This window comes from Panthera onca, chromosome B3, assembly GCF_046562875.1.
Source record: "Panthera onca isolate mPanOnc1 chromosome B3, mPanOnc1 haplotype 2, whole genome shotgun sequence".
Classification (NCBI taxonomy): domain Eukaryota; kingdom Metazoa; phylum Chordata; class Mammalia; order Carnivora; family Felidae; genus Panthera; species Panthera onca.
The window spans coordinates 32,858,466-32,885,238 of NC_138344.1; the positions used below are offsets into that span (position 1 = coordinate 32,858,466).

At 41.1% G+C, this 26,773-nt stretch overlaps 1 protein-coding gene across 8 annotated transcripts in view; it reads right to left on the reverse strand.

Moving 5' to 3' along the window:
* Positions 1-12,025, reverse strand: part of NEO1 (neogenin 1) — a 237,160-nt gene extending 225,135 nt beyond the window's left edge. For 3 of the 8 annotated variants that reach the window (XM_078448868.2, XM_078448865.2, XM_078448863.2), the window contains exon 1: positions 11,625-12,022. In XM_078448868.2, coding sequence (XP_078304994.1) covers positions 11,625-11,751 — 127 coding nt within the window. In that variant the 5' untranslated portion in view covers positions 11,752-12,022. Of the gene's footprint in view, positions 1-11,624 lie in introns of all 8 variants that reach the window. The other 5 variants (XM_078448866.2, XM_078448861.2, XM_078448869.2 and 2 more) reach the window with 4 other exon arrangements.
* Positions 12,026-26,773: the final 14,748 nt, after the last annotated feature.

A 26,773-nucleotide genomic window follows, 5' to 3' on the forward strand; every position in this document is an offset into this window, starting at 1 on the left:
TCTCTCCCGCTACATTCTTAATCCATTTTCCACTTGAAACCACTTAGTACCTTGAGCCAAACTGACATTCAAGTATTTGATTAACTGAACTTACTGCGAACCAAAATTGCTCGTCCTGTCTTAAAAGAGGTATTGGATCTGTTTCAATTCCTATTTTTCACTCAAATCAATGAATAAAATATTTAACTTATTTCCCTTCAAAATAGAATAGTTTGAGAGCTTACGAAACCATATTAAGTGAACATGAGCAGTGGTCAGCAGAAGCCAGATAAGCAGACTGACTTGATTTCTCAGTTCACTTCATTAAGTTGAAAACTGCGAGCAACCATGAGAGTTTTAACAATTATAAAATTTTAAATTGTTCCCATTCTTAATTATGTATTGTTTAATTTATGTTTATAAGTGAACCTATGATTCAAGAAATAATATAGGAATATGAACAAAAAACCTGAATAGACAATTCTCAGAAACAAACCATGAATAAAAATCTGAAAAGATGCTCAACTCCATTAGCAATTTTTTTAAGTTTATGTATTTATTTTGAGAGAGAAAGTGGGAGGGGCAGAGAGAAAGGGAGAGAGAGAATCCCAAGGAGGCGCTGTACTGACAGCCCAACACAGGATTCAATCCCAGGAACCGTGAGATCACGACCTGAGCCAAAATCAAGAACTGGATGCTTAACCAACTGAGACACCCAGGCGTCCCCATTAACGATTTTAAAATATAAAATTTAAAGAGATAATACTTTCTTCACCGATCGAACTGGCAAGACTAATAAGTCTGAAAATAACTAGTATGCTGGCAAATGTGTGGGGAAACAAGCACTGTCTCACTTGCTGCTGACAGGAGGATAAGTCAGTCTTTCGGAGAAAAATTTGGAAAATAACTATCAAACATTTTAACACGTGCTCTTTTACCCTACAATGTCACAACTACAGACTTATTCTATAATACATTTGAACATATGCACAAAGACATCTGTACAAATGAGTTCACTGAATATGTTCACAATAAAAAAATGGGGAGCATCAAAATGAAACTGGCTAAATAAATTTTTAAAAATCTATAAAAATACCATACGGTTATCAGAACAGGTGTGATAAATTTATATGTACTCACACGGAAAGATGTCCTTAAAGCAACCTGGAAGACAGTATGCACAGCACAACCCAACTTGTTAGTTTATCTATATATTAATTATATAAATATTATATAGTTAAGATAATTGTACATATAAAACAGAAAGTCCATAGCTATTAAGAGTGATGATCCCTGGGGAAAAGGCTGAAGTGTATGATTTCCCTTTTTATTTTACATAAAAATTAAAAATTCATATACATATTCAATACATATTTTAGCAACAAGGGTTAGAGATGCTGCTAGTTAGGATAAATTCCACAGCCAGAGGGGCAGGGACCAGCAGAGCAGGAACCCTGCCCTGCCGCCTCACCTCTTCCTATGCACATTTCCTGTTCGTTCTCCCACCTCAGGGGTCAACCCAGCCCATATTAGTTTGAGATGAGATGAGACTCCAGAAATTTCTTTTTTCTTTTTGTTTGTTTGTTTGTTTCAGACTCCAGAGATTTCTAAGGGAAGATATATCTCCCAGTCAGCAACTACCTATAGTATGAGGGGAAAAGAAAGAGCAAGGGGCAGGCAAAATCCATTAGCAGTGACAGGGTAAGAAACTTTCCCTAACATAGCTGAGACAATTATTTCTGTTTAGGGGAGGTCTTATTTATAATCTTATTTTGAATCTTCCTCCTTACAAAGGACACAACTTGCTGTTGTTAAGGGGCATTCCCAAGATAGCTTCTACCCACTTTTGATCAGCAATGGAATTAGAAATCAGACAGTACAATCTGTTAGAGCTGCACGTGAATTAAAGGTAAATAGGCTCTAAACAAGGACCTTTGGGATTCTGAGAAACTTACCTACTTCGTTGCACAGACTTTGAAAATTATTTCTTCTACTCCCTAATCTTCAGTTATATTCTAGAGGTAAGGGTACATATTGGTTGAATTCTATGTAGGTGAGGTAGATTATTAATAAAGGGGTTATTGCCGTAAGAAGCGTACCCAAAAATCCCTTGGATACTTAAGGTAACACTACATCAATTTAACACAATAACCCTGGGGCGCCTGGGTGGCTCAGTTGGTTGAGTGTCTGACTTTGGCTCAGGTCATGATCTCACAGTTCGTGAGTTCAAGCCCCACATCAGGCTCACTGCTAGCAGCCTGTCAGCACAGAGCCTGCTTCAGAGCCTCTGTCCCTCTCTCTCCGCCCCTCCCCTGCTTATACTCTGCTCTCTCAAAAAATAAATTAAAATACTAAAAAAATAACACAATAACCCCACCTCAAACTTGTAACACATTCAAGAACCAGCAAAAAAATTCCTTAAATTTTACAAAAATTTTAATGTTACATTAAAAGTTATGCTATGAATAAAAGGTTATCAATAAAACATAATTTGTTATTCTGTCCCTAAATTTGTACATTATAATGCTACCAACTTAACTATACCTTATGTATATAAGGTCTGTATGTATATAAACATATAATGTATATATGTATATAAATATAAATATATCTAAGTGATTTCTTTAATTCACTTACTCTACAGCTGAAAAACAAATATTCTGTATCCAATTTCCATGTAGTATCATGTTAAAAATTCCCTTTGCCCAGGACTTATCACCAAGTTTTACTGGCTATTACTGACCAATAATAAATCCTGAAAACCAGTATAATCAATCTCGGGATTCCTGAGGTCATGGAAGTAGCTGCACCCCCAGACAGCTCACTATTAGCATTCTCATATATTCAAACATTCCAGTAACCATAACACTTAGAGGAAATGAAAAATAACCCCCTCTGAGAATTCTAGTCTACTGACTTGGTAAAACTAAGTTAGGACTACTCTAACGCTATAGAACCAAAATTACGAGAAAAGTAGCACTATTACTTGATTAACAGTAATACAGTGATTCCAGAATTTGTACTTCCACCTACAGCAGTAATGACACTTTCTCCCTCCAAATTAAGTTATCTATTATCTCTGAGTATGTCTTATCTCTGCTATTAGACTAAGGCTTCCTAAGGAAAGAAACCATTAGTACAATTCACCTTAGTATCTCTACAGAGCATAATTAGCCATCAATATATTTGCAACTAGCCAAATTTACCTAAATTTTTAGTTTTGGCTACAGAAAAACTGTCTGACTAGAAAATTAAATTTAAAAATTCTTGTTCTAGGGGTGCCTGGGTGCTCAGTCAGTTATGTATCTGACTCTTGGTTTCGGCTCAGGTCATGATCTCATGGTTTCGTGGGTTCGAGCCCCACGTCGGGCTCTGTGCTACTTGGGATTCTCTCTTTCTCTCTCTCTTTCTTTCTCTCTCTCTCTCTCTCTCTCTCTCTCTCTCTCTCTCTCTCTCTCTCTGTTCCCCCCTCCCTCTCTGCCCTTCCCCAACTCATGCTGTCTCTCAAAATAAACAAACTTTAAAAAATAAAAATTCTTGCTATAAAATAATTTTAAAGGGCTTATTTTCATGGTTCATTTTTTAAAGTTTTTTTATGTTTATTTATTTTTGAAAGAGAGAGAGATACAGAGTGCAAGCAGGGTAGGAGCAAAGAGAGAGACACAGAATCTGAAGCAGGCTCCATACTCTGAGCTGTCAGCACAGAGCCCAATGCAGGGCTGGAACCCGTGAACTGCAAGATCATGACCTGAGCCCAAAGTCGGCTTAACCGACTGAGACACCCATGCACCCCTTCACGGTTCTTTTTAAGAAGCAAAAAAACCACACATCTGATTTTCAGATTGCCAACTACTAACTCATTTCAAGAAGAATTTAAGTACTAATGTCTACAATATAAAACATCCATTCCTCTCTCTCCCCTTTCTTTACATAAGGGAATCCAAAGGAGGAATCAAAATCAGCTGGTTTCAGTCAGATCTATAACCTCGGCAATTTACTTTGTATCACTTATAAGCCTAAGAATAAGCATCTAATGTTGCAAGTAACACTGCAACTTAAAATATCTCACAATTTCTTAACACTTAAATCTTCATTTCTTGAAATCACCAATAAATCCATTTTTACACAAAATCACACACAATCCTTTACAAGCAACTTAAAAGATTTCTCCAATCATATCCAACCTCATACCAGGAAAAAAAAAATGTACAATAACACGACCTCCAAAGAATGACAAAAGGTTAATTCTTGCATCCACGAACAGAAATAATCAGTGTTCAAGCACAAGAACTAAATAGAGGTCATTTAGATATCCACCACTCAATTTTATAGACTTCAGAGTTATAGAAACTTGAAGGTAGAAAGGACCTTTGAGATTACCTATTAATTTGGTAATTAACCCCTGCAGTTAACAGATGAAACAGAAAAGCTATAGGACCTGCATTTTAAAATAATGGACTTAAGTACTCAAAGTTCAAATCAGAGGTGAAACTGTCTTGCAAAAGTTGTACAAGTCCTAGTAAATGATATTATTCTTAATGATATCATTGCTCTTCTATAAAAAATGCAACCTTGACTCTCATATACACACAAAAATTATCTTTTCACCATTAACCCCATTTGTGGGGATCCAAAATATAAAACGAAAGACCACAGGCAGGAAGATGTCCATGACAGCATTCTTTATTATAGCACAATTCTAAAAACAACTTCGACATCCATAACAGGAGAATACCAGCAGAGGTATGCAGTATCATAAAGAGCATAGCTTTGGAGCTGAAAAGACCTGGATTCAAATGCCAACTTCTTCACATTTGTAGAATGGCTGGATATTACCATCTGCCTTACAAAGTGGCATAAAGAATCAAATGCATGTAAAAGAGTTTGGCAAAATGCCTATGGTTCAGTGAGTGTTCAATAAATATCACTTTTATTGGTCACTATTAATGTCATATTCATTCACTGGAATATTATACAGACATTTTCAATAAGGGTTACAGGAAAATCTATACATACTGGAAAGATTTCCAACACGTTAAGTTAAAAAAAAAAAAATCAGGGTATCTGGATGGCTCAGTCGGTTAAGCATCTGACTCTTGATTTTGGCTCAGGTCATAACTTCATCTTTCATGAGATCAAGCCCCACATCAGGCTCTGTGCTGACAGCGTGGAGCCTGCTTGGGATTCTCTCTCTCTGCCCCTCCCCCAAACATGCGTGTGCACACACATGCTCTCTCCCTCTCTCTCTCAAAATAAATAAACTTAAAACATGAATACACTTATTTAACAAAATGAAGTTGGAAAGCAATAGATAGTATGATACTGCTTATGTGTAAAAAATAAAACTACACATACATATGTAAGGAGAAAATATGTAAAAATGTAAGGAGAAAAATGTAAGGAGAAAATATGTAAAAATGTAAAAAAATGTAAGGAGAAAAAATACTCAAAGTGGTTATTTATGGGTAAAAACGGGATTTGTTGGTAGAAGTGATACTTTAATTCTATGTTGTTTTACTTCAAACATATATTTAATTATTCTTAAAATAAATTTTTTAAAATAAAATTATTTAAGGGGAGCCTAAGTGGCTCGGTCAGTTGAGGGTCTGACTTCAGCTCAGGTCATGATCTCACGGTTGGTGAGTTTAAGTCCCACGGCGGGCTCTCTACTATCAGCACAAAGCCCTCTTCAGATCCTCTGTCACCCCACTCTCTCTCTGCACCTCCCACACTCACGCTCTCTCAGAAATAAACAAAAATTAAAAATAAATATTAATTAATTAAAGATAATGTAGCAACCAAAACCTGGCTGGCATAACCATTAAGGGAGAACATCTACATATAAAGTTGTATATATACTATGATTATAATGTAACAATGATGTGCCATATTAACAGAAACAAGAAAGAAATATACCAAGATTACACCAGTGGTTCTAAATGACCTTTGTCTCTATATCCAAAAAATTTTAATCAAAAAACTCTTTTCATTCTAAATGAATCCAAAATTTGGGTTATATTGTAATATTTTTCACTGGCTTGTGTTCCATGGCAAAGTCAATGTTTTAAAATCATAAACACTAGATTTTTCCTAAACTCAAGTAGCTAATCTGGTCAATCTGATCTTATCTATGGTCATTTCTTCTGGTCTCCTGTTACTGATGTGATTTTACCTAGAAGCCAAAATACCTACCAATGACATGGTAAATACCTCCCAACCACACAGAAATCACTAATAAAATACAATGTTTGGGTAAAGACTATTAAATAGAGCCCAAAGCCTCCACATGTAATGAGATTAACATTATCCCAATATTTGTTATTAATGTAGAGAAAACTTCTAAAGAAACCAACAATGATCAATTAAGCCAACAGAAAAAAAATCTACACTTTCAAAAATTTAACAGAATTACCGTTTTAAAAAGTTCATAAAGAAATATTAAAACCATCCCACAAAGATACAGTACTTTACAGTTTGTAAGCAGTTTTACATTTCATTTTTCTGAGAATCCAGTTACATAAGCAAGGTATTATTCTTGCCTGCCTATAGCCCCCATCAGATACAAAAAAGCATGGAACCAGGAGTCATATCACAAATCCTCTGCTCATACCCTAAGTCTTTTTTCTCTATCCCATATCACATACGAATTTTCATACGGTCTGCTAAGAATAGCCACATTTCTTATCTCCTCTGAACATTCCTCCTGGAAATCTACACTCTTTTATACCTCATCCTGTTAGGCAAGCATCAGTCTCTATTTACAGAAGACTCAGTAAAATCACTGATCTTCCCAAAGATGACAAAGGTAATAAATGCTAAAACCATAGCATATCAAGAGGATGACCAAACTCACAAAGGGGCAGAAAACTAGGTAATGTGAAGAGTGGCTGGAGGAATAAAGGACAATTAATTTAGAAAGGAGAAGCGGGGGAGGGGCTTCTGGGTGGCTCAGATGGTTAAGTGTCCAACTTCAGCTCAGGTCATGATTTCACGGTTCATGAGTTCGAGCCCCGCATCCGGCTCTGACAGCCTGGAGCCTAGAGCCTGCTTCGGATTCCATGTCTCCCTCTCTCTCTGCCCCCCCCCCCCCCAGTCGCACTCTGTCTCTCTCTCTCTCTGTCTCAAAAATAAACATTGAAAAAATTTCAAAAAAAAAAAAAAAGAAAGGAGAATGAGGGGAAAGTGACATTCTTACACACAAATGTTGTGATTAGACACATGAAAGGCCATCATATAAAGAAACCAGTTGTGCTATATGGCCCTAAGGGGTAGAAACAAAGGCAATTCAACATTCATTCAACAAACATTTACTGGTTACCTCCTCTGCCAGATGCTTATGCTACACTAGCTACACAAAAGGTAAATAAGTCCCAAACCTCAAGAGGTTCAGACTACTGGAGGAGACAAGAAAATACCACAAGACAAAAAGTACTCAAAAGCCATGGGAACACAGAGAATGAGGACTCTACCTCTCTTTGGGCAGCGGGATGGTAGAGAAAAATTCACGGAATGATGAATAGGAACTTCAGAAGTAGACAAGGCAGGAAGTGGCGTTAACAGGAAGAAAGGACAGCATGTCAAAGGCATGGGAACATGAAGCCCTGCAGTAAATCTGAGGTGGCAGAACACCAGGTACACATTACAGGTGCCAACAGGCGAGGCTTTAAACTGGGGGATGGGAGAGGCCTGTGGTAAAAAACACAAAGGGCCTTCACAATCTCCAGGCCAAGGAGTTTAGACTCTAACACTCAAGCTGTGGAACACTAATAAGAGGCTATAAGTAGGAGTGTGGCAAGCTCAGAAAAGGACATAAGAAAACTCATTCCAGCTGGAGGACAGATGTCTGGAGGGTAACAGTGGAGATAAAGAGATTAATTATAAGACCACTATTGTTAGTCTCAGTGGAGATGATGAGGAAAAGATTCAGATTCAAGAAAGATCTAGGAGGTAAAAATCAAATAGAAGTATTGGCTATAGGAATGAGGGACATGGGAGGGTCCAGGATGACTTCTAGACCTCAACTTAGGTGAATGGCAAACAGAGATGCCCAAGACAGGTAACACGGGAAGACAGGTCCATGCAATCATTCAAAAATGTGAGAGCCCTGGGCCACGAACTGGTTTGTTATTGTCTAGAGAAAGGGGATGAAGGAAGGAGGAGAGAAAAGGAACAAAAATGAGTTTTACCTTCAGTATCGTATGATGTCAGGTGCCTGTTCAGTGAAGCTACTGAGTCGTACATAAAGAAAAGTGGTCTAGGAGAGTCATTAGCTTACAGGTAGCAAGTGAAGACAAGCAGAATGAGATCAACTTTGATACCCAAATTTAATGAGGGAGAGAAAGAAAACTTGAATAACAACTGATCACAAAAGTAAGGGATGAATTAGAGATAGGGTGATGTCAAAAAAGGCCAGAGAAAAGGGGGGAAAAAATCAAGAAGGGTGGGAAGGGTGAAAATTAAAGTTAAATGTACTGCATAAAGCAAAGTTTTACTAACAGAAGTTATTCAAAACAGGAATAGACCACCTTGTGAGGTAATGAATCACATCACCAAGTAAACAGTGCATACAGAGTCATCTATGCAAGATGCTGACAAGAGGATTCTTCCCTTAAGTGAGCAATTAGGCTACAGGACCTCTACAGAAAACCTCTGATGTCTAGGTCAAGGCTAACCTCACCACCATTGTGGCACTGCATCAAGTACTTCTTTGCATTCTGACCAAGGAATGGAATACCGGACTACCCTAATAAAAGTTTTTTTAAAAGGTTTCTACGTGTTTCAACTAACTCATAAGCAACCAATACTGGATTAAAACTTCACGAATTCTGCTCTTGGCATACAGAAAGTTGCTGGACAAAGTGTGGAAATAGCTGATCTAGTCTACTTTATATTCAAACTGATTTTACCTGAGCTGACTTCCTAACTTTCCCCATTCTTGCATCTCAATTCTACGGAATGGCCGTTCCTTAACCCTCACTCTGATTAGAGAAGACTTGCACTGCTCAGGCAGGCTGCTCTGCCCTGATGTCTTTCCTTAGGTCCCTACCCATCAAATCTCCCCTTCCTTCCTTCCTAAAATAGTGTGCCTAAATGCCTAATCATTTCTAACCTTCCACCACAGCTGACCATTTTCTATCACCAGTTCCTCCCCTTCTCTGTCCTCCTCAACGTGTACCCTAGACTGGAAAGCCACTCCATTTATCCTGTTGTCCCACGCTCTATAATTTTCTCCTTTTCCTACCAAATACCTCCATCCCCTACCACCTACTCACTGTAATCCCCTACAAAAAGGTTTCTGAGTCTACTCCTCTACAAAAATAAAAAAATTAAAACCACTGACAAATGACATGTGATTTACTGACCACTTGTTTTCAGTTGCCACTTACTCAGTTTTCAATTCCTTTGATCTCTCCACAGCGTATGACAGAACTGACCAGCCCCTCCTTATTGCCGTTATTCCTTTCACTTTTGAAATGAGGCAAGGTGGCTTGGGAAAAGCACTCTGAACCAAGAATCCGATCTGTGTCCTGGGGCGCCTGGGTGGCTCAGTCATTTAAGCATCAGACTCAACTCAAGTCATGATCTCACAGTTCCTGAGTTCAAGCCCCACATCAGGCTCTGTGCTAACAGCCCAGAGCCTGGAATCTGCTTTGGATTCTGTGTCTCCCTCTCTGCCTCTCCTCTGCTTGTGCTCTTTCTCTCTCAAAAATAAATAAATAAACACTGAAGGAAAAAAAAAAAAAAGAATCAGATCTGTGTTCTAGTTGCCACTATATCACTAACTAGTTGCGAGCCTCCCAGCCTCCAGTCCTACTCACCCTTCAGATCTCACTTCTCAGATACTCTGACACCGCAATAGGTTAGGTCCCTGCAGAATACACTTTCTCAAACACTCTTCTTCTCCTTTCTAGTGTTAATCACAATTACTTAATTACATAATCAGCAGTTTAATGACTATCCTTCCCACCCACTCACCTGACTCAAAGCTCCAGGAAGGTAGGACACACATTTTAAGCAATGCCTGCACCTCCTCAGCACAAAATAAAAGCTCATCAGTTGAATCAATGTTGAAATAGATATTTCAACCACTTCTAACAGACTGCTTACATTACTTTCATTAACCTGATAGAATTATTAGCACTTTACTTTCAAAATTACTGACAAAATTCTAAACAAACTCCACCAATTACCTAACACATATATAATATGACTACATATAAATTAAGAGCAAGAAGGAATTTGTCTTCCAAAATAGTTACATGTTACTTGCCCATCCCCAAGAATAGAAAGGTTGGATCAGTTACCTACAGTTCAGGCCCAAAATGTGTATTCTGAACTAGGTACAGGCTGATGTGCAAGTTTGATACTAAAACCGTTGTTTATACTGCTGTTTAGATAATGCCCATTGGTATTCAGAGTTAAAGCTTTCTTTAACACTGACAAAAGCCATGAGCTAATAATATTCTGCAAGAAAATCAAAAGAAAGTTTATCAGTAAAGTTACATTTGCAGCGTGATTTTAAACCCTATTCACTATGAATAGGAAAAACAAGTAAAGGTTCAGCGATTAGAAGCTGCCACTTTCCCCATCAGATGACTTTCAAATGCAAATAGTTCAGATATCATACTACTAGGTGAGAGTTTTGTCAAGTTTTGTGATATACCACCTTGGTCAAACGATTTAAACAGATTATATGCTAATTTGCCCTTCAACTGCTGCGTGTGTCCCGCTTCTTCTCAACGTATTACGCTGTGAGGTCTACAGGCAGGCTTGGCGTTTGGTCCATTCGCTCCCTTAAATAAACAGGGATGCAGGTAATTTCAATAATCAATGATATTTAAAAATAACACCTGAAAAAGGCTTGTCAGGCTAAATATATATATTGCCACTTGGAAACATAAAGTACTTAAAATCCAGTGTTTAGACAATTCCCTGGGTTAAGAGCAATCACCAGGCGGTAAATATCCTCGTAACCCCCAGGAAAGAAGAGGCATCTCATAACGGAAACACTAACAGATATAATCAGTTGGAGCGGTTCTCCAAGGCGCCCTCATAGTTAAGTCAACAACAGGGGTTGTGAGGAGGCAATTGTGCCCCTCTGACACCCTCTCTTCCGCAGCCTCGGGGCTACAATCCTCGCACGAGGAGTCCCTCGAGATCAGCCAGCGCTTCCCTGGGACTTCAGCTGGGAAATCCCTGGCCAGGGAATGGGGAGTTCAAGCCCCCCCTCCCCCTTCCTTTCCTGAAAATTAATGAATTGGCCGTGCGATTGTTTATTTAATGAGGTGTGTAGTGGCCTCTACTGGTGCTTGTGTGAGCACAAGAATGTCCCACTCTTACAAGTGGGATGAGCCTGGGGGAGGGGAGGGAGGCGAGGGGTGAACCTGCCTCCGGGTACAAAGCGCAGAACTAGACCCGGGAGCCCCCGACGCGCCCCTGCGGCCGCCCCTCCCCCGGCGGCGCCCCCGCCCGCCTACTTCACTCTCCGCCCCGCGCGACCCCCTTTCTCTTTGGCAACCTGAGCCGCGGCAGAGAAGTTCCTGCACGTTTCCTCCAGGATCCTAAACAAAAACACCGCAGCCGCCGGTGCGGGTGCCGCGCCCCCGCCCCTACCCCGTTCCTCTAGGGCCCGCGCCCCCGCTTACCTGGTGACTGCGGCGGGGAGCCGCTCCTGGCGGCCGCGGCGGGCGCCGGGCGCCCGAGCAGCAGCAGGCAGCAGAGCCAGAAGGAGGAGGTGCCGAGGAGTCGCCGGGCTCCCCGCTCCGCCGCCATCTCTGCCCCGCGAGCGGCGGCAGCGGCGGCGGCGCCAGCGCCGCGGAGCCCTCGCCTCCTTCCCTCCCGCGCGCTTCAGCCGGTCCCTCGTTGCAGGCTCGGCTCCCGCGGCCGCCGCCGCCGCTGTTCCGCCCGGCCCGGCCTGCGCGGCCCCTCTCGCGGGAGGGGAGACTCGGGGGCGCCTCCCTCCTGCAGGGGGGCGGAGAGGGGAGGAGAGCAGAGAAGGGGGAGTCAGTACATTCCGGACCGGGGGTGGGGGGGGGTCGGTCTCCAGGTTCCAGGCGCCGCCACCCGCCGCCGACTCCGACTCCACACACCAGCGCGAGGGGGGCGGAGACCGCGGGCGGCGGGGGTGGGGGGCGGGGGCCCCGGGCGCGCACACCCGCGCACGCGCAAGCGCGCGCCTCTCTCGCCCGCACCCCCTCGGCTCCGCGAGCGGCCCGCCCCCGCTCCAATCCCGGCTGCCGCCTCGCCGGCCGCGGCGACGGGCCCGCTCCCTTCCCCCTTCCCTGCCCGGAGCCGCGGACTGTCGCGGGGCGCGCGCGCCGGGCGCTGCTGCTGGCGTCAGGGAAACCCCGGAGAAGCGGATCCTCCTCCTCCCCGGGGCCGCCAGCACGCCGCAGCCCCTCGTCCTCGCGCGCCCCCGCCGCCTTCTCCTTGCCCCGGGGAGCAATCCCCCTCTCTCACCTCCCCTGACGCCTCGGGCTGCGGAGACTTGGGGCGAGACGCGCTCCGAGCCTAGACTTGTCCGGGAGGCCGGAGAGGGCGTGCACCTCTCTCTCCTCAGCCTGGGCCCAGGGCCTCTATATAGGGCCTCAGAGGAAACCGAATGGCCTCCGGGAGGAAACCTGGGTGCACAGAGGGTCGGCGCGGGGATTTATGTGCTCGCCAAAAACAATAGCGATCCCGCCCGGCTCTTGCTGGGACCTGGCGCGGCTCCCGTGGGAGGGGGCCCACCGCGCCGCTGCTGACCTCCAGCTTCCAGGCCGGGCCGCCCTCGCCGCGCGTTTCCCCGGACAGGGCCGGGGCCCGCGCCCCCACCCGCGCCGCTCGGCCGGGGTCCAGGGAAGCAGGGCGCAGACAAAGGTGCCCGGTGTCCACCCCTCCAGCCCGAGCGGGGGCCCAAGGCTAATGCTCCAGCTGTAGCAAACCTTTTACCTATACCTCTGCGGGGCAGTTCGCTCTCTCGAATCGAAATCACGTCTTTAGCCGGTAAACCGGGAGCGAGAGGAATGTGATTTTAAACACCTGGTCATCGTGAGGCAGCCCCAGAGTTAGGGGGAAAGCAGTTTGTAAGTTACACTGCTGATGGGAATACTGCTATGGAAAATTTAAGAAAATCTCTTTGTGTGGTTATTCGCTTGAAGAGTCACGTCTTAATATGGTTTGGATTTTTGTTCACTGCCCTGGGTAGTCAATAACCAAAATACGTTGCTTGCCATAAGGTGGCTTTATTCTTTGATTTCCACATCTTTGCATGCCTTCGCGTAATTATTTTTCTTCAGATATTTTCTTTTATTCTGAAGTGCCAAAATAAGCAACGTAAGGCTTGCGTTAACATTAGGAGGGAAGAGCTCAGGCTCCTCGTAAAACCTCTTAGGTCATCAAAACGGTGGAATTAGGAGCCCTCATCCCAGTTCTTTGAAACAATTAACTCCTAAAAGAACAGACACGCTTATTGTTTTCCACTAGGGAAACAATTTAAATATCTTTTTGTTTTGGTTAGAGTTGTTAGCCAGCAAAATATTTTCCAAATACCCCTGATTGACCTGTTAAATTGGAAATAGATTACCTCCCAATTACTTCACAAGTATTTGCTTAATTAACCTTTAATAATCACATCATTATTCAGTTTTCTGAGATAATTAATGAAAAAAGCCCTTTGGAAACTATAAATTGCCTTGCAAATGTTAATTTTCAGATATCTTTTCCAAGTCTGAAAAATTTTCAATCATAAAACTATAAAATATATAATATGACTTCTAAAATTAAGCTTACATTTATCTCCCCAGTTGAAGAAATATGAGTTGTGGTTAATAAACAGACTGATTTTCAGGTATGACTTCTGTGAACTGTGTCACTAATGTCTCAGCCTCCCCGCCGCCCCCGTGTCCATGGGGGTTAACTCAAAAAGTTTAAAGCACTTTCTGTAAAAGAGGGTGACTCACATCATGTATTTCTGACTTGTGATTAAATCACAATTTTAGTTAAACCCACTCTAATAAACCACTAACACATGGAGCCCCAAATAAAAAGTTACAGATTCTATATCGGTTCAAGAGGAAGTTCAAGTAACCCAAGCACACACTTGAATTCAGATCCTTCATCTTGTTTCAATGTAACTGACATTATAGATATTCCCTTTAAAAATCAGCATTTGAAGTCATTAACTTCTCTTTAGTAAGGCACCTCTGAGAGATTTTCTTAGGAATCTTATCACTCTCATCCTCCCAACAAGATTTTCAGCTAATACTTCAATCCACGTTTATACTGCTAATCAACATATTTTATGTAGTCTAAACTACTAATCTACGGAGAGATATTAAACCATTTGTGAAATTAACACTTTTTTCCATCTAAGTCAGACATGAGGCTCGTGTTCAAGGAATAGTGCACAAAGAAAGTTTTAGAGCAAAGAAAACAGACTGGCCATTGTATGTTAGTATAAGTTATCAAAGTGCAGGCCAAAAATAACTAGACCGAATATTCCTGTGAAATTTTTTCTAAGTGTACTTTGATACAAAAGTTAAATGAAAAATTAATAAAGCCTATGAATATAAAACTTGGTAAGAATCATATTCTCTACAGTGAAGTATTATTTTCCAACTTTAGAGAGGCAATACATTTCAGTGTTTAATTGCTAGCAGTAATTAAGATTCTGTAGCTGATTCCCTGGCTGAATACCAGAATCCAAGGTAGAGAAGAAGAAAGCTAGCCCCCTGACTAGTAGATCCCAGTACAGAACACTTCCTGGTCTTGGAAAATTTTAACTGGGAGTTACCCATGTCATAAAAACAAAATTTCCTTCTACACAGGTGTTGACATTTTTATGTTTGCCCTTTACATTTCACTAGGTAAGACGTTATTTCTCCCTTTCTCTTCCAAAAGCTGCCTGTCCTAGGGAGCCATCTCTAAATTAAGCCTAATTAAGGATATGTGCTCCTTAAGGACAAAGCACCTATACAACATTAATTTTGCACATTACATGTTGCTTAATTAAACATTTATCTTTAGTTCCACAACAATCTATTAATTCAACAAATATTATCGAAGATCCGTTGTTTGCCAGATACTGTGCTGGGTGCTGAGATTACAAAATTATTGGTTCAATCATTTAATATTTATAAAACACTGCGTCTCATGTTCTGCCCTGTGTTCAAGGAACGCAGTGGTGAGCCAAATAGACAAGGTTCCCAGTCTAGCAGGAAAGATAAACAGTAATAACAAAGAAGTGTGAAGAGTGTTATGGTAAGGAAAGATAAGGAGTGTGGGAAACATAGTAAGAGCATCTAACCTGACTAAACTGTTTGTGGGGGCAGAAGGAAGGGGTGGGGGGAGGGTTAGGGAATTAGGGAAGAAGCATCAGTCTCTAAACTGAGCCAAATGGAAGAAGAGGGGCAGGAGTTAGCTATCCTGCAGTGAGAAATTACATCGGATTTGCATTTTAGAAGGATCCCTCAGGCTGCTTCTTGAAGTGTAGGTTGGAAGGAGACAAGACCTACAAAACCAGTTTGGATTTTGTTAACAGTAGTCCAGGGAGGAGATGCTGGTGGCCTGGAGTAAAGCAGAGGGGGTTAAGAGGAGTGAGCAGATAAGAGAGAGATTTAGGAGATAGAAACAACAGAGGTGTGTGGGAGACCGACCGGAGGCGAGTGGGACTCAGATTTCAGCTTGGGCGTCAGAATGAAGGTGGTGACATTCACTGAGAGGGGAGCAGATGGGAAGAAATGTGAGTAACTTTGGACAAGTTTAATTTAAAGTGCCTAAGGGACATCTAAGTAGAAATATCAATAAACTGTTTGTTATTTGGGTCTGGGGTTTAGCAGGGAGAACTGGGCTAGAGATGAGTCATCAACAGATGCCACTATGTCTAAATATAAGGCGCCTCTGAATAGAGATCGAACCCCATTTTCCCAATTAAAATCCATCCCCAATAAAACTTTGTCACCAGCTAAAATATATGAACTTTTAGAGATGTCGATGAAATAATTAGAGATCTACTGACAATATTTAATGTGTTAATTATGCTTACACACTTTATTTGGGAAATATAATTTTTTAAAATGATTTTATTGAAGCTCTTCACAGTGTTTTTATTGTCACCAGAGTCACATTTTGAGTCTCTGACAGGGTTTCCCAAGACAGATGATCTTTACTTCCACCTAAATTTTTGACTTGATACCTGACGTTATCACTGGGAATTTTATTCCAGGCCAGAGTATCTAATCACACTACATCATTCATCCTGTACTCATATTAACTTATATATTTTTTCATAATGACTCTTAAGGGCTTGTTTACAAGGACATCCAACACTTGGCAAATTTGAAGGTGTTTTCCTGGAAGTAATTTCTAAATCGGTGTTAAATTTTTTGTTTCCTTTCTTACCAATTTTGTCAGATGGCTTCTATATGAACATTGAATGAGATTACTTCATGCTAATGCATATTCCCCCAAAGAGCATTTTGATGTTCAAAATAATTGAGAGAACATCCAGTAAGATGAAGGACTTTGTTTTATTTTTTTAAAGTTTATTTACTTATTTTGAGAGAGACAGAGACAGTGTGCGTGGGGAAGGGGCAGAGAGAGAGGAGGGAGAATCCTAAGCAGACTTCAAGTTGCCAGCGCAAAGCCTGATGCGGGGCTCAAACCCACGAAACTGTGAGATCACGACCCGAGCCAAAATTAAGAGTCAGACGTTTGACCAGCTGAGCCACCCAGGCACCCCTATGAAGGGCTTTTTAAAGATCGGAATATAAAATCAGAATATAACCCCTTTTCTAAGGGATTATTGTTGGGGTTGGGGGGGGTTGCTATTACATTCCAGTATATGCAGTAATGCCAAGGAAATAGTTGAGATTGCCCCAGGAAAGTTTCAGACCAGAGAGGAAGATTTAGGACTAGGACCAAACCCAGGGAACACCAACACATTTAAGGTACAAAATAAGAAAAGGAACTTGCAAAGAAACAAGCAGACATATAAAAAGATAACCAGAAGCATGTAGTGTAACAGAAGCCAAGAAAAGAAAGTGCTTCAGGAATGCAGGAGTGGTCAATAGTGTCACATGTTCCTGAGAGGTCAAGTAAGGTAGACCTGGAAAACATCTGTTGCCTTTAGTGATAAGGTGATCATAGACAACCTCAGCAAGAGGAGTTGTAGGGTAGAGTACGGTCACTTGATTGCTATGGCTTGTCACTGAGTATGAACAACTTCCTCAAGGTGTTTACCTATAATGGGAAGAAAGAGTTGGGGAATCTAGAATGGATTTTGTTAAGAGGTGAGTGAATTTAAGTGCCGATCCAAGGAGCCAATAGAGAAGGAAGTGTTGAAGATTCAAGAGAGCAAGGGGATAATTGATAGCTTAGAAGCAGTGTAGTAGATAATTTGGCAGCTGTCATTCAGCAAGGCCCATGATTATCTGACCTCAGTAGTCTCAAGCAACTAGCAATATGCAAAAAGGACTTCGCAGAATAGAGTTACACCCTGGCCCTGTGGTTTCCAGGCAGCTTTCGGCTGTATTTCAGCCTGTGTTGTCCTTGCAACACCTTAATGAAGAATGAAAATAAGAAACAACATCCTGACATTTGCTACCCAGTGCTCTCTCCTCAAAGGACAATGTGTCCCAACAGACAGCAGTCACAAAACAAGGCAGTCCAACTTTCCAGCCAAGAGTGACAGGATTTTGTTTTTGGGTTGCAAGTGACAGAAACCCAACACAAAATACTGTCTTGAGCAGAAAGAAATTGTTTTTGGAAGGACCCCGGAATCTCAGGATGAGGATGCAGCCAGACCTCAGGAATGGAACTAGAAGCTGCAGCACTTTAAGGACCCCAGAAAGTCCTCTTTTGGAGAGTCTCGTCTCTGCACAGCTTTCTGAATCTGCCTCAGCTTCACATTTGTTGCAGAATAGCTCTGTGTCCTAGTCCACAGGGCAGAAAATGGCCACTGCCAACAATTTCCAAGTTACCCTGTTATACTCTGCTTCTGACTGTCAGTCCCAGTTACAAACTTCCCAGTGAAAGGACCACTTGCCAACCTTAGTTTAGGTGCCCACTCTAACCCATTCAGGCAGTAATATGGCAGCTCCCACTGCAACCAAGTAAATAAAAGAGGAATGTGCAACTCATGGAAAAGAGGTGCCAAAATAATTCAACAGACATCTATTGCAGCTGGGTTCCATTTAGCACTCTATCCCAATTGTCCAACCTGGTAACTGGTGTTTAATAAATATCTTTCTAAGGCATACATATTTGATGTTGATATAAAGATTTATTGGGGCTCCTGGATGGCTCAGTCGGTGAAGCGTCTGACTTTGGCTCAGGTCATGAACTCATAGCTCATGGGTTCGAGCCCCGCATCGGGCTCTGTGCTGACAGCTCAGGGCCTGAAGCCTCCTTCAGATTCTGTCTCCCCCTCTCTCTGCCCCTGCCCCCCCTCTCAAAAATAAATAAACATTTAAAAAATAATAAGGATTTATTAAACTGTGGAAGAGAGTTTAGATATAGATCAAGGTATTTGCTTGAGAAGAGCCAGAAAACAAAAAAGCAAAGATGCATATGTGCAGATAGGTTCAGAGGAAAGAGGACGCAAAATTTATTTTTGAGGGTCTTGACAGTCTCCATGTAGTGGGAGCAAGGACCTCTGCAGCAAGAAGAGAAGGGGTGTGCTAAGGTCAGTTTAAGGAAAGTGGCAAATGTTTGGAAGAGTCACAGAGGGGATTAAAAGAGGGAAGTATACATGGGTTTAGCTGAAATTCTTAGTAATACATTTGTGATTTTTGCCCATGTAGTACCTCGAAGGCTATATATAGTAAGAGGAGAGAATGTGGATGGTTGGATTGACCCAGAGTTGGGGATTTCTAGGAGCGGATGAAGAAGTAAAAGGACAAGTCATTGAGGCACTCAAGGATGCTGGAAAGTGACTTATTAAAGTGGTAAATCATGTGGTCTAGTCTAAATAGGTAAGGAAATAAATCCAGAATGGGCAGAATGACTGGGACACAATAAGAGTGTCAACATATTGGAGCACTCAAGAAGATCCAACAGTAGATGTACTGTGTATGAGGAAGGAAGTAGGGGCATAAAAATGGAAGGTTGTGTATTTGAGACTAGAAGTATACTGTTTCAGAAGAGTCAAGGAAGCCAAGAAACTTGTAGGCAATAGTGTTTGGTACATCACTTTCTGGTGCATGGCTTCCATGTTTTGGAAATGTTGGGAGTTTCCTTCTCTTTGCTGTGGGTTCAGCTCTATCCGGTTTCCTGCCATGAAACTTGTATCTCTTTCTCTCTCTGTCTCTCTGTCTCTCTGTCTCTGTCTCTGTCTCTCCCTCCCTCTCTCTCTCTCTCTCTCACACACACACACACACACACACACACACACACACCAAGCCACTTTCCACAAAGGAGTTGAAGTGTCCAAAACAATAGATTACCAGAGGAGCCGACGAAATCCTAGCTCGTCTTCCTAGCTCTACACCCCTCCCCACCCATTCACCACCACCACATGCACACAGTCCTCTCTCCAACGCCAGGGAGCTGAATTGGATAACATAAAAACCTCAAGAAGCTCATTTATTCCTTTAGCTTATGTCCTATATCAGGGCTACCTGTGTTTTGGTCCCTTTCTATTAGCTCTGAGAAACTCCCAAGCAGAAGGCATTCTCAACCTTACCACTAATAGGAATCAATGGAATTGCTAGCCTATACTGGCATTTTCCAGCACTGGATGTTGCAATGCAATCTCCTCTCGGGTGGTGAAGATGGTGGAGAGGGAGAGGGAGGAGAGCAGGGTCAGTGTGGCTAAGAGACAGGCTATCCACAAAGCCCATGAGGTCACCCAGGGTGGCTGACATGGAGCAGTTAGAGTAGAGAGAAAGAATATATATAAGCCACTTGACTCTTAAGATATCTGAGAAATCACTGAGTCGATCATTATATAACACCAACGACAAAAAGACACTGAGCTAGATGCCATGACTCTCAAAATCAAACAGCATCCTTGTTTTCCTTAGGAATTTTTGTCGTGACCCCAAAATGTAAGTGAAATGGTGGAAAATGATAGAGGGATCCCAGATGAATATTAACACCACCTACTGGTCACTTGAGATCTGAACAAACGAGGTCCACAGAAGTGACCTCCGGAGAAAGATTTAAAAAACAAAACAAAATAGGAGATACAGAGAATGCCCCAGCAGAGAATGGGTAAATGGAGGCATTTGTTTATAACCCAATGGGACTTCCAGGGGAACCGAAAAGATGTTTGGAAGGGAGGTTGAGCATTGAGAGCTTGCATCAATGGGGAGGAAGTGCAGAACATTGTAAAAGGAGCCTGCAGGATAATGACCCCTGGGATGAGAGGTTCTGAGTCGGTGGTGACACTAAGCCAATGTACCATGGTGAGGACTGTGGCCTGGGAGGATCCCAGCCCAGCCTGACACAGCTTTGGGGCTTTGACTCAGTCAGTGGAGGCGAAACAGCCAGAAGAGGGCCAGTCTGTTAGCTGCTCGCGTGAGTGTTCTAGATTCTGCACACATACCCTCAGGTGGACAACCACAACCACAGCAGCTGGAGCAAGACTGCAGAAGCAGTAGTGACCCAGGGGCAGATGAGAGGTCCCTCCCCTCCAGAAGTTCAAGGATGCTGGTCTCAGGAGAGGTAAACTCCCTGACTTCGTGCAGGGATTCCCAACCACAGGGTCACCCAAGGAATATGTTTAAAACACACAAAGAAACTGCTGCAGCCACTCTGGAATATAGTATGGAGGTTCCTCAAAAAATTAAAAATAGAACTACCCTACCACCCAGCAATTGCACTACTAGGTATTTATCCAAGGGATACAGGTGTGCTGTTTCGAAGGGACACATGCACCCCCATGTTTATAGCAGCATTATTGATAATAGCCAATGTATGGAAAGAGCCCAAATGTCCATCGACAGATGAATGGATAAAGATACATATACATATACATATACATATATATATGTACATATACATATATATACATATACATATTACATATACATATATATACAAATACATATATATAATGGAGTACATATACATATACATATATATAATGGAGTATTACTTGGCAATGTAAAAGAATGAAATCTTGCCATTTGCAGCAACGTGGATGGAACTAGAAGGTATTATGCTAAGAGAATTAAGTCAGTCAGAGAAAGACAAATATCATATGACTTCACTCATATGAGGACTTTAATATACAAAACAGATGAGCATAAGGGAAGGGAAGCAAAAAGAATATAAAAACAGGGAGGGGGACAAAACATAAGAGACTCTTAAATACAAAGAACAAACTGAGGGCTGCTGGAGGAGTTTGGGGTGAGGGGGGATGGGATAAATGGGCAAGGGGCATTAAGGAAGACACTTGTTGGGATGAGCACTGGGCGTTATACACAGGGGATGAATCACTGGAATCTACTCCTGAAAACATTATTGCACTATACGCTAACTTGGATGTAAATTAAAAAGTAATTAATTAATTAATTTAAAAATAAAACATACAAAGATTCCTAGGGAAGAGATCCACCCCAATCCTCTTGAATTATAAACTCCCAGGGGTGGACCCTAGGAATAATGTATTTTTGAGAAATCGCTAGATGGCTTCAGAATTTATTTATAACAGGAACTTAAGGCTGGTAATGTCATTGAATGACAGAAGCAAGCAGTGACTCAAAGGATAATCAGCTTTATATATTTTCATATTCTTAGACCCAAACTTCTCTAATTGCATTAACATAAGCCAAGACATTAACTTGTAACTCCCTATACTGAGCACTTTTCTCTTCCTCCTCTCTTTTTCCTTCTTGTCATTCTTTTCGTTTGAAATCATACCTTCTTGTCATCGGTGATTTTAAAAACCATCCCATTTGATGCTGAATTTATCAAATTTCCCAGTATTAAAGGAATCCATGCTTTGGAACATGTGGAAAATGCCCAAAAGTAAACAGAAGAGTAAAATTACCTATGTTCCTTCTTCCCACGCCACACTTAGTATTTGGCTGTATCTCTTTCCATTTTTATTTCTCTCCACAACGCTTTTTTCTATATTTGTAATGACAATGTATACAGAAAAAAACTTTGTAGTCTATTCTGGTTTTAAAAACTACACTAGAGGCACCTGGATGGCTCAGTCGGGTGACTGTCCGACTTCAGCTCAGGTCATGATCTCGTGGTTCGTGAGTTCAAGCCTCACATCAGACTTGCTGCTCTCAGCAGAGTCCGCTACAGCTCCTCTGTCTCCCTCTCTCTGCCCATTCCCTGATTGTGCTCTCTCTCTCTCTAAAATAAACATAATAAATACATACATACATACATACATAAATAAGACACTAGTTTTTAACTTTGTAACTCTGTGAGAAAATAGCGGAAGAAAATTTGTAATCGTACCATAAATAAATACATATTCTGCCTTCTTAAACATATATTCTGCTTTCTTGAAACTAAACTTATCATAACTACTTTGTTATAAATTATTATTCTTAAAAATATATGCAATACTTGGCAATTTCACGTAAATAGATAAATCATAATTGCCTACACCATTTTATTTTTGTTTTGATTATTTATTTATTTTGAGAGAGAGAGAACAGGGGAGGAGCTGGGAGAGGGGGAGAGAGAACCCCAAGACTCATGAACTGTGAGATCACGACCTGAGCTGAAATCAAGAGTCAAGGCTTAACAGACTGAGCCACCCAGGCGCCCCTACCATTTTCTTATTGTTGGGTATTTGCCGTTGTTTATTCATTCCACAAATGTCTATTTACTCCACAAATTCCTACTACGTGCTGGGCAGGGTTCTGGGGCCTAGAAATACAGTAGGGAAGAAAGTAGGCAAGTTCTAGTGAGGGGAAGAGTGGCAATAAATAAATAAATGTCAGGTGATAAAAAAAATGCCCACCCCCCCCCAAAAAAAAGTGGGGAAAAGGGATAAAGGAGGACAAAGCTGCTATTTTATATAGCATGGTTAACACAAACAATAGTGCATTGAGTACAGTGGTTCATAATACTTTTAAGTTTTTCAAATTGTTTTGCCAAGATACTTACAAAAGAATGACTGAATCAAAGAGTGTGAATACTATTCATATTTGTTGTACAAGTTATGTTTGTCATTACATTCCAAAGGGTTGGACCAACTTGTATTCCCACCTTTGAGATGGGATCACTGGGCATTTACACTATTTTGTAATCTTTGCTGCTTTGAATTTCTTATTGGTTTGAATGAGCTTTTAAAAGAGTACAAGTTTAACTTTTATCATATTTGCTACAAATAACTTTTCCAGATTCTTGACTGACCCCTAACTTTGGTGGGGTGCTCCTCTCTCTGCATAATTACCAGTTGTCCCAACACTCTTTGCTGTTTTTTTCCCTCATACATTGGTTTGGGCAGTTACACTTATTATATATGAACATTTTAAAGTCTATCAGAATCTATGTCAAGGTTATTTATCTTGTTCACTTATCTGCCTATTTTGCATCAATACTGCACTGCGTAGTTATTTGAGTATGAGACATTTGAATACCTGTCAGGGCTAATTCTCCCTAATTATGCTTACCTTTAACATATATTCTTTTTGTTACCCTTTATGATTTATTCCTCTAGATAAATTTTATCCTAATTTCATAAAACTTGCATCATAGTCTGCCCCCTACCATTTTTGTATTTTTGATGCTGTTAAGAATGGGATTTCCTTTTTCATCACATTGTTAACGCATTATTGCTGTTATACAGGCTAGCTATCGATTTTTGTATATTTGTCTAATCCTACCATTTATTGAACTCTTTTTATCAATTCAATAGCTTTTTATGGCACCTCTTTGGTTTTAGAGATATACCACTTATTCTCCCTTATACAGCATTTCTGACAGGTTTTACTCTATGTTTTTGACTTTACCTGATGTTTTAGGATTTATTGCTGTTATGTTTCTATTTTGAAATACACCTCTTATCAAAATTAAACTATGCTCTTTGCTAAATGGCGTTGGCCTTCAGTTTTACTTTCTTGACCTCTGTTTGGTTTATTTGTGCTTAATACATCTTTGCTTTGCTTTTATTGTAAACTTTATCCTTTTTGATGTTACATTGGCCAGATCAGTCCAGCGGCGAATTAAGAGAGAGGAGAATACAATTCACTGGTTTAGATTATCTTGGTCCCATGCTCCTCATCTCTTATCTAGGTAACGCAAGCCACCATTTCTGCCATTGCATTGGGGTCCTAAGTAGTCCCAGTTACAGTGTGACCACTTTTCCAAAGCACGTATCCGAGCAGTAGAAGATTGATTTCATGGCCTCTGGATGAAGTGAGCGGAAAAGCGATGAGATCGATAGCCTCTGAGAATGACATACTCCCTTTCTACAACATGCCCTGCAGTACTTATCTACAAGGCTGTCAGCCTCTACCTTGTGCCAGCTAAAGGCAGTAGAGAAGAACAAGAATCACTTAAGGGAACAGACTTTGCAAAAGGAACACCCTTCCTTCCTATCACCTCCCAGCATTCTCAGGGAACTGATGGTCAAAGTCTGACTCTCCAGGCATGTGACACTGACGGGCGCCAGTCCTGGATGAAGATTGTGTGAAAGACCAGCACATTTCCCTGACAACTATGAGACCAGGAATGTCAAGATCTGTACATCTGCTTTCAGGACGTGGGTTTACCGTTTTGGATGGTTTTTAGTCCCTTACCAGCAGCTTAGAAATCAAATTACTCTGCTGAGTGCCAGAGGCTCTAGCTCACTGACTGAACCACTAAATCAGACTAATTGAGGCAACAAATATGCCTGAACACTGCTTCCTTGAGAAAATGCAACCCTCAGAAGACATGACATTTGCTTCTGACCTGGCTGGACATATTGACAACTAGGCATTTCTGAGACTGCTTTTGATTTGTATTGATTAAAAGAAATATGGAATGAATTTTAAGAGTCCAAATGTACCTTTGCCCTGATTCAAACACAAACAGAAATACCAAATAGAAATTTGTAAGTAGAATGCAAATCTGGCACAATTCAGTAACAATTGAGAGCTTTTATCACCTGACAGCAGCTTTCAGACCCATATGAAATGATTTCAGGGGTTTGGTGCGGTTCATAATGGGCCAAGTGTCAATGTCACAAATGCCTTCCAGAAATTATTACAGTTGTTTGGCTACTGTGTTGGCAGTCTGAGCAGGACAACTAAGAAGTATAATGTTACCAACAGCATACATTCCTTTCTTACTCCTAGCTAGATGTGGTGCTTTGAGGACAAAAATGAGGTGAGGACAAATAACTTTTACCATTTCTGTCAACTTGGCAGATATCTTCAAAACATTCGGTTTAACTCTTTTTAATCACAATGAAACAAACATTAAGGAAAAAATCTTAGAAAATCCCTTTAGTAAGTGGACTATAAAGTTAATGGCAAGAAGAAAGTCTTGTAATATAATGCAATGTGATATAATGCAAAAGGAATCCACCAGAAGTATGTAACAGCACAGAGAGGGAAGACGTTTCCTGAAGATTGCCATGCACCATGCTGTTATGTTAAACAGGCTGATATTTTAATCAATGCTTAGGACCCTAAAATAAGCTCACACGATATTGAGATTTTTCTTTAAATGAATTATTCATAGACCAAATAGCAAATTAAAAATAACATTATTGCATGATCCTTTTTGCCAACACAAAAACTCTAAATGAAGAGAAAGAAAGGGTAACCATGGCAAATAGGGTACTTCAGCTGTAACTCAAAAGAATCGGGTATTTTTTGTTCTTAGCTTTCCTACTCACTCAATTACTTTTGTAGATTATCCAAAATCCCTGTATCTACATGTGCCAGATCCCAGAGATACTTCACCAGCTGTGAACAATAGCGTGGACCTGAACAACATAGACTTTGTGACTTTGAAACTGAAAGGTATTTTATGAGCAAGCATGATTATCTTTTAGGAGGTCAATCCTAAATACCCTCCAGCTACCTTGATTGGCTATTAGGGACTGTTTACCCATTTTTGTATACCTTGAGAGAGAAATTCTCCTCAAGCACAGCTCTGAGGGGCAGCATGGTTGAATTAGAGGAGGACAGTGTAACTGGAATTAGAGCACCAAAGCTTGGCCTCCAGATCTATTCCAGATAAGCTTGTTTGTTATTACTTAATCAATTTTCAGAACAGGTAGACTGAATGCCACTGAGGCACAAGGCTTTATGGGTGAGGCTGAGCTGCTGATTCCCTCAGCCTTTGGACTGGCTGAGTGGCAACAAGCAGACTCAATAGTGTGCTCAACCCCAGTATGCCATGAAAATGGCTCTGCATACCTTCGCCATAAGCACCTTTGCCGCAAGCATTTTTGTCACATTTTTGCTGCATAACTAATTGGCTGTAGGGCAGTTTTGCCATACAAGATAAAATCATGAAAAATAAAAGAGGGCATGCATTAAAAAGGATATAAGGAAACATCAAAATGAACAACAAAATTAAAAAGACTTTATTGTGAACTACAAAATATTTGAGTACATTTACAATGTATACTGTAGATTCATGGAGATAGTGCACAAATAACTGATTTTATTTTGTGGATTGTACCTACGCACTTGTCTCCAAAGTCTTTTGTTCATAGTATGACACACTTTTTTTTTTTTTTTTTTTTTTTGCTTGTTATTTGGCTCCTCGTTCAGCATTGCATTTTTTCTTCCTTCTAGAATACATATTTGCAACCAAGGCTTGCATTGTGCTGTAAAAGCCTTCTACACTGTTGTTTGTTCTTGGCACATTGTCACATGTCTGCTGACGGATGTTGCAAAGT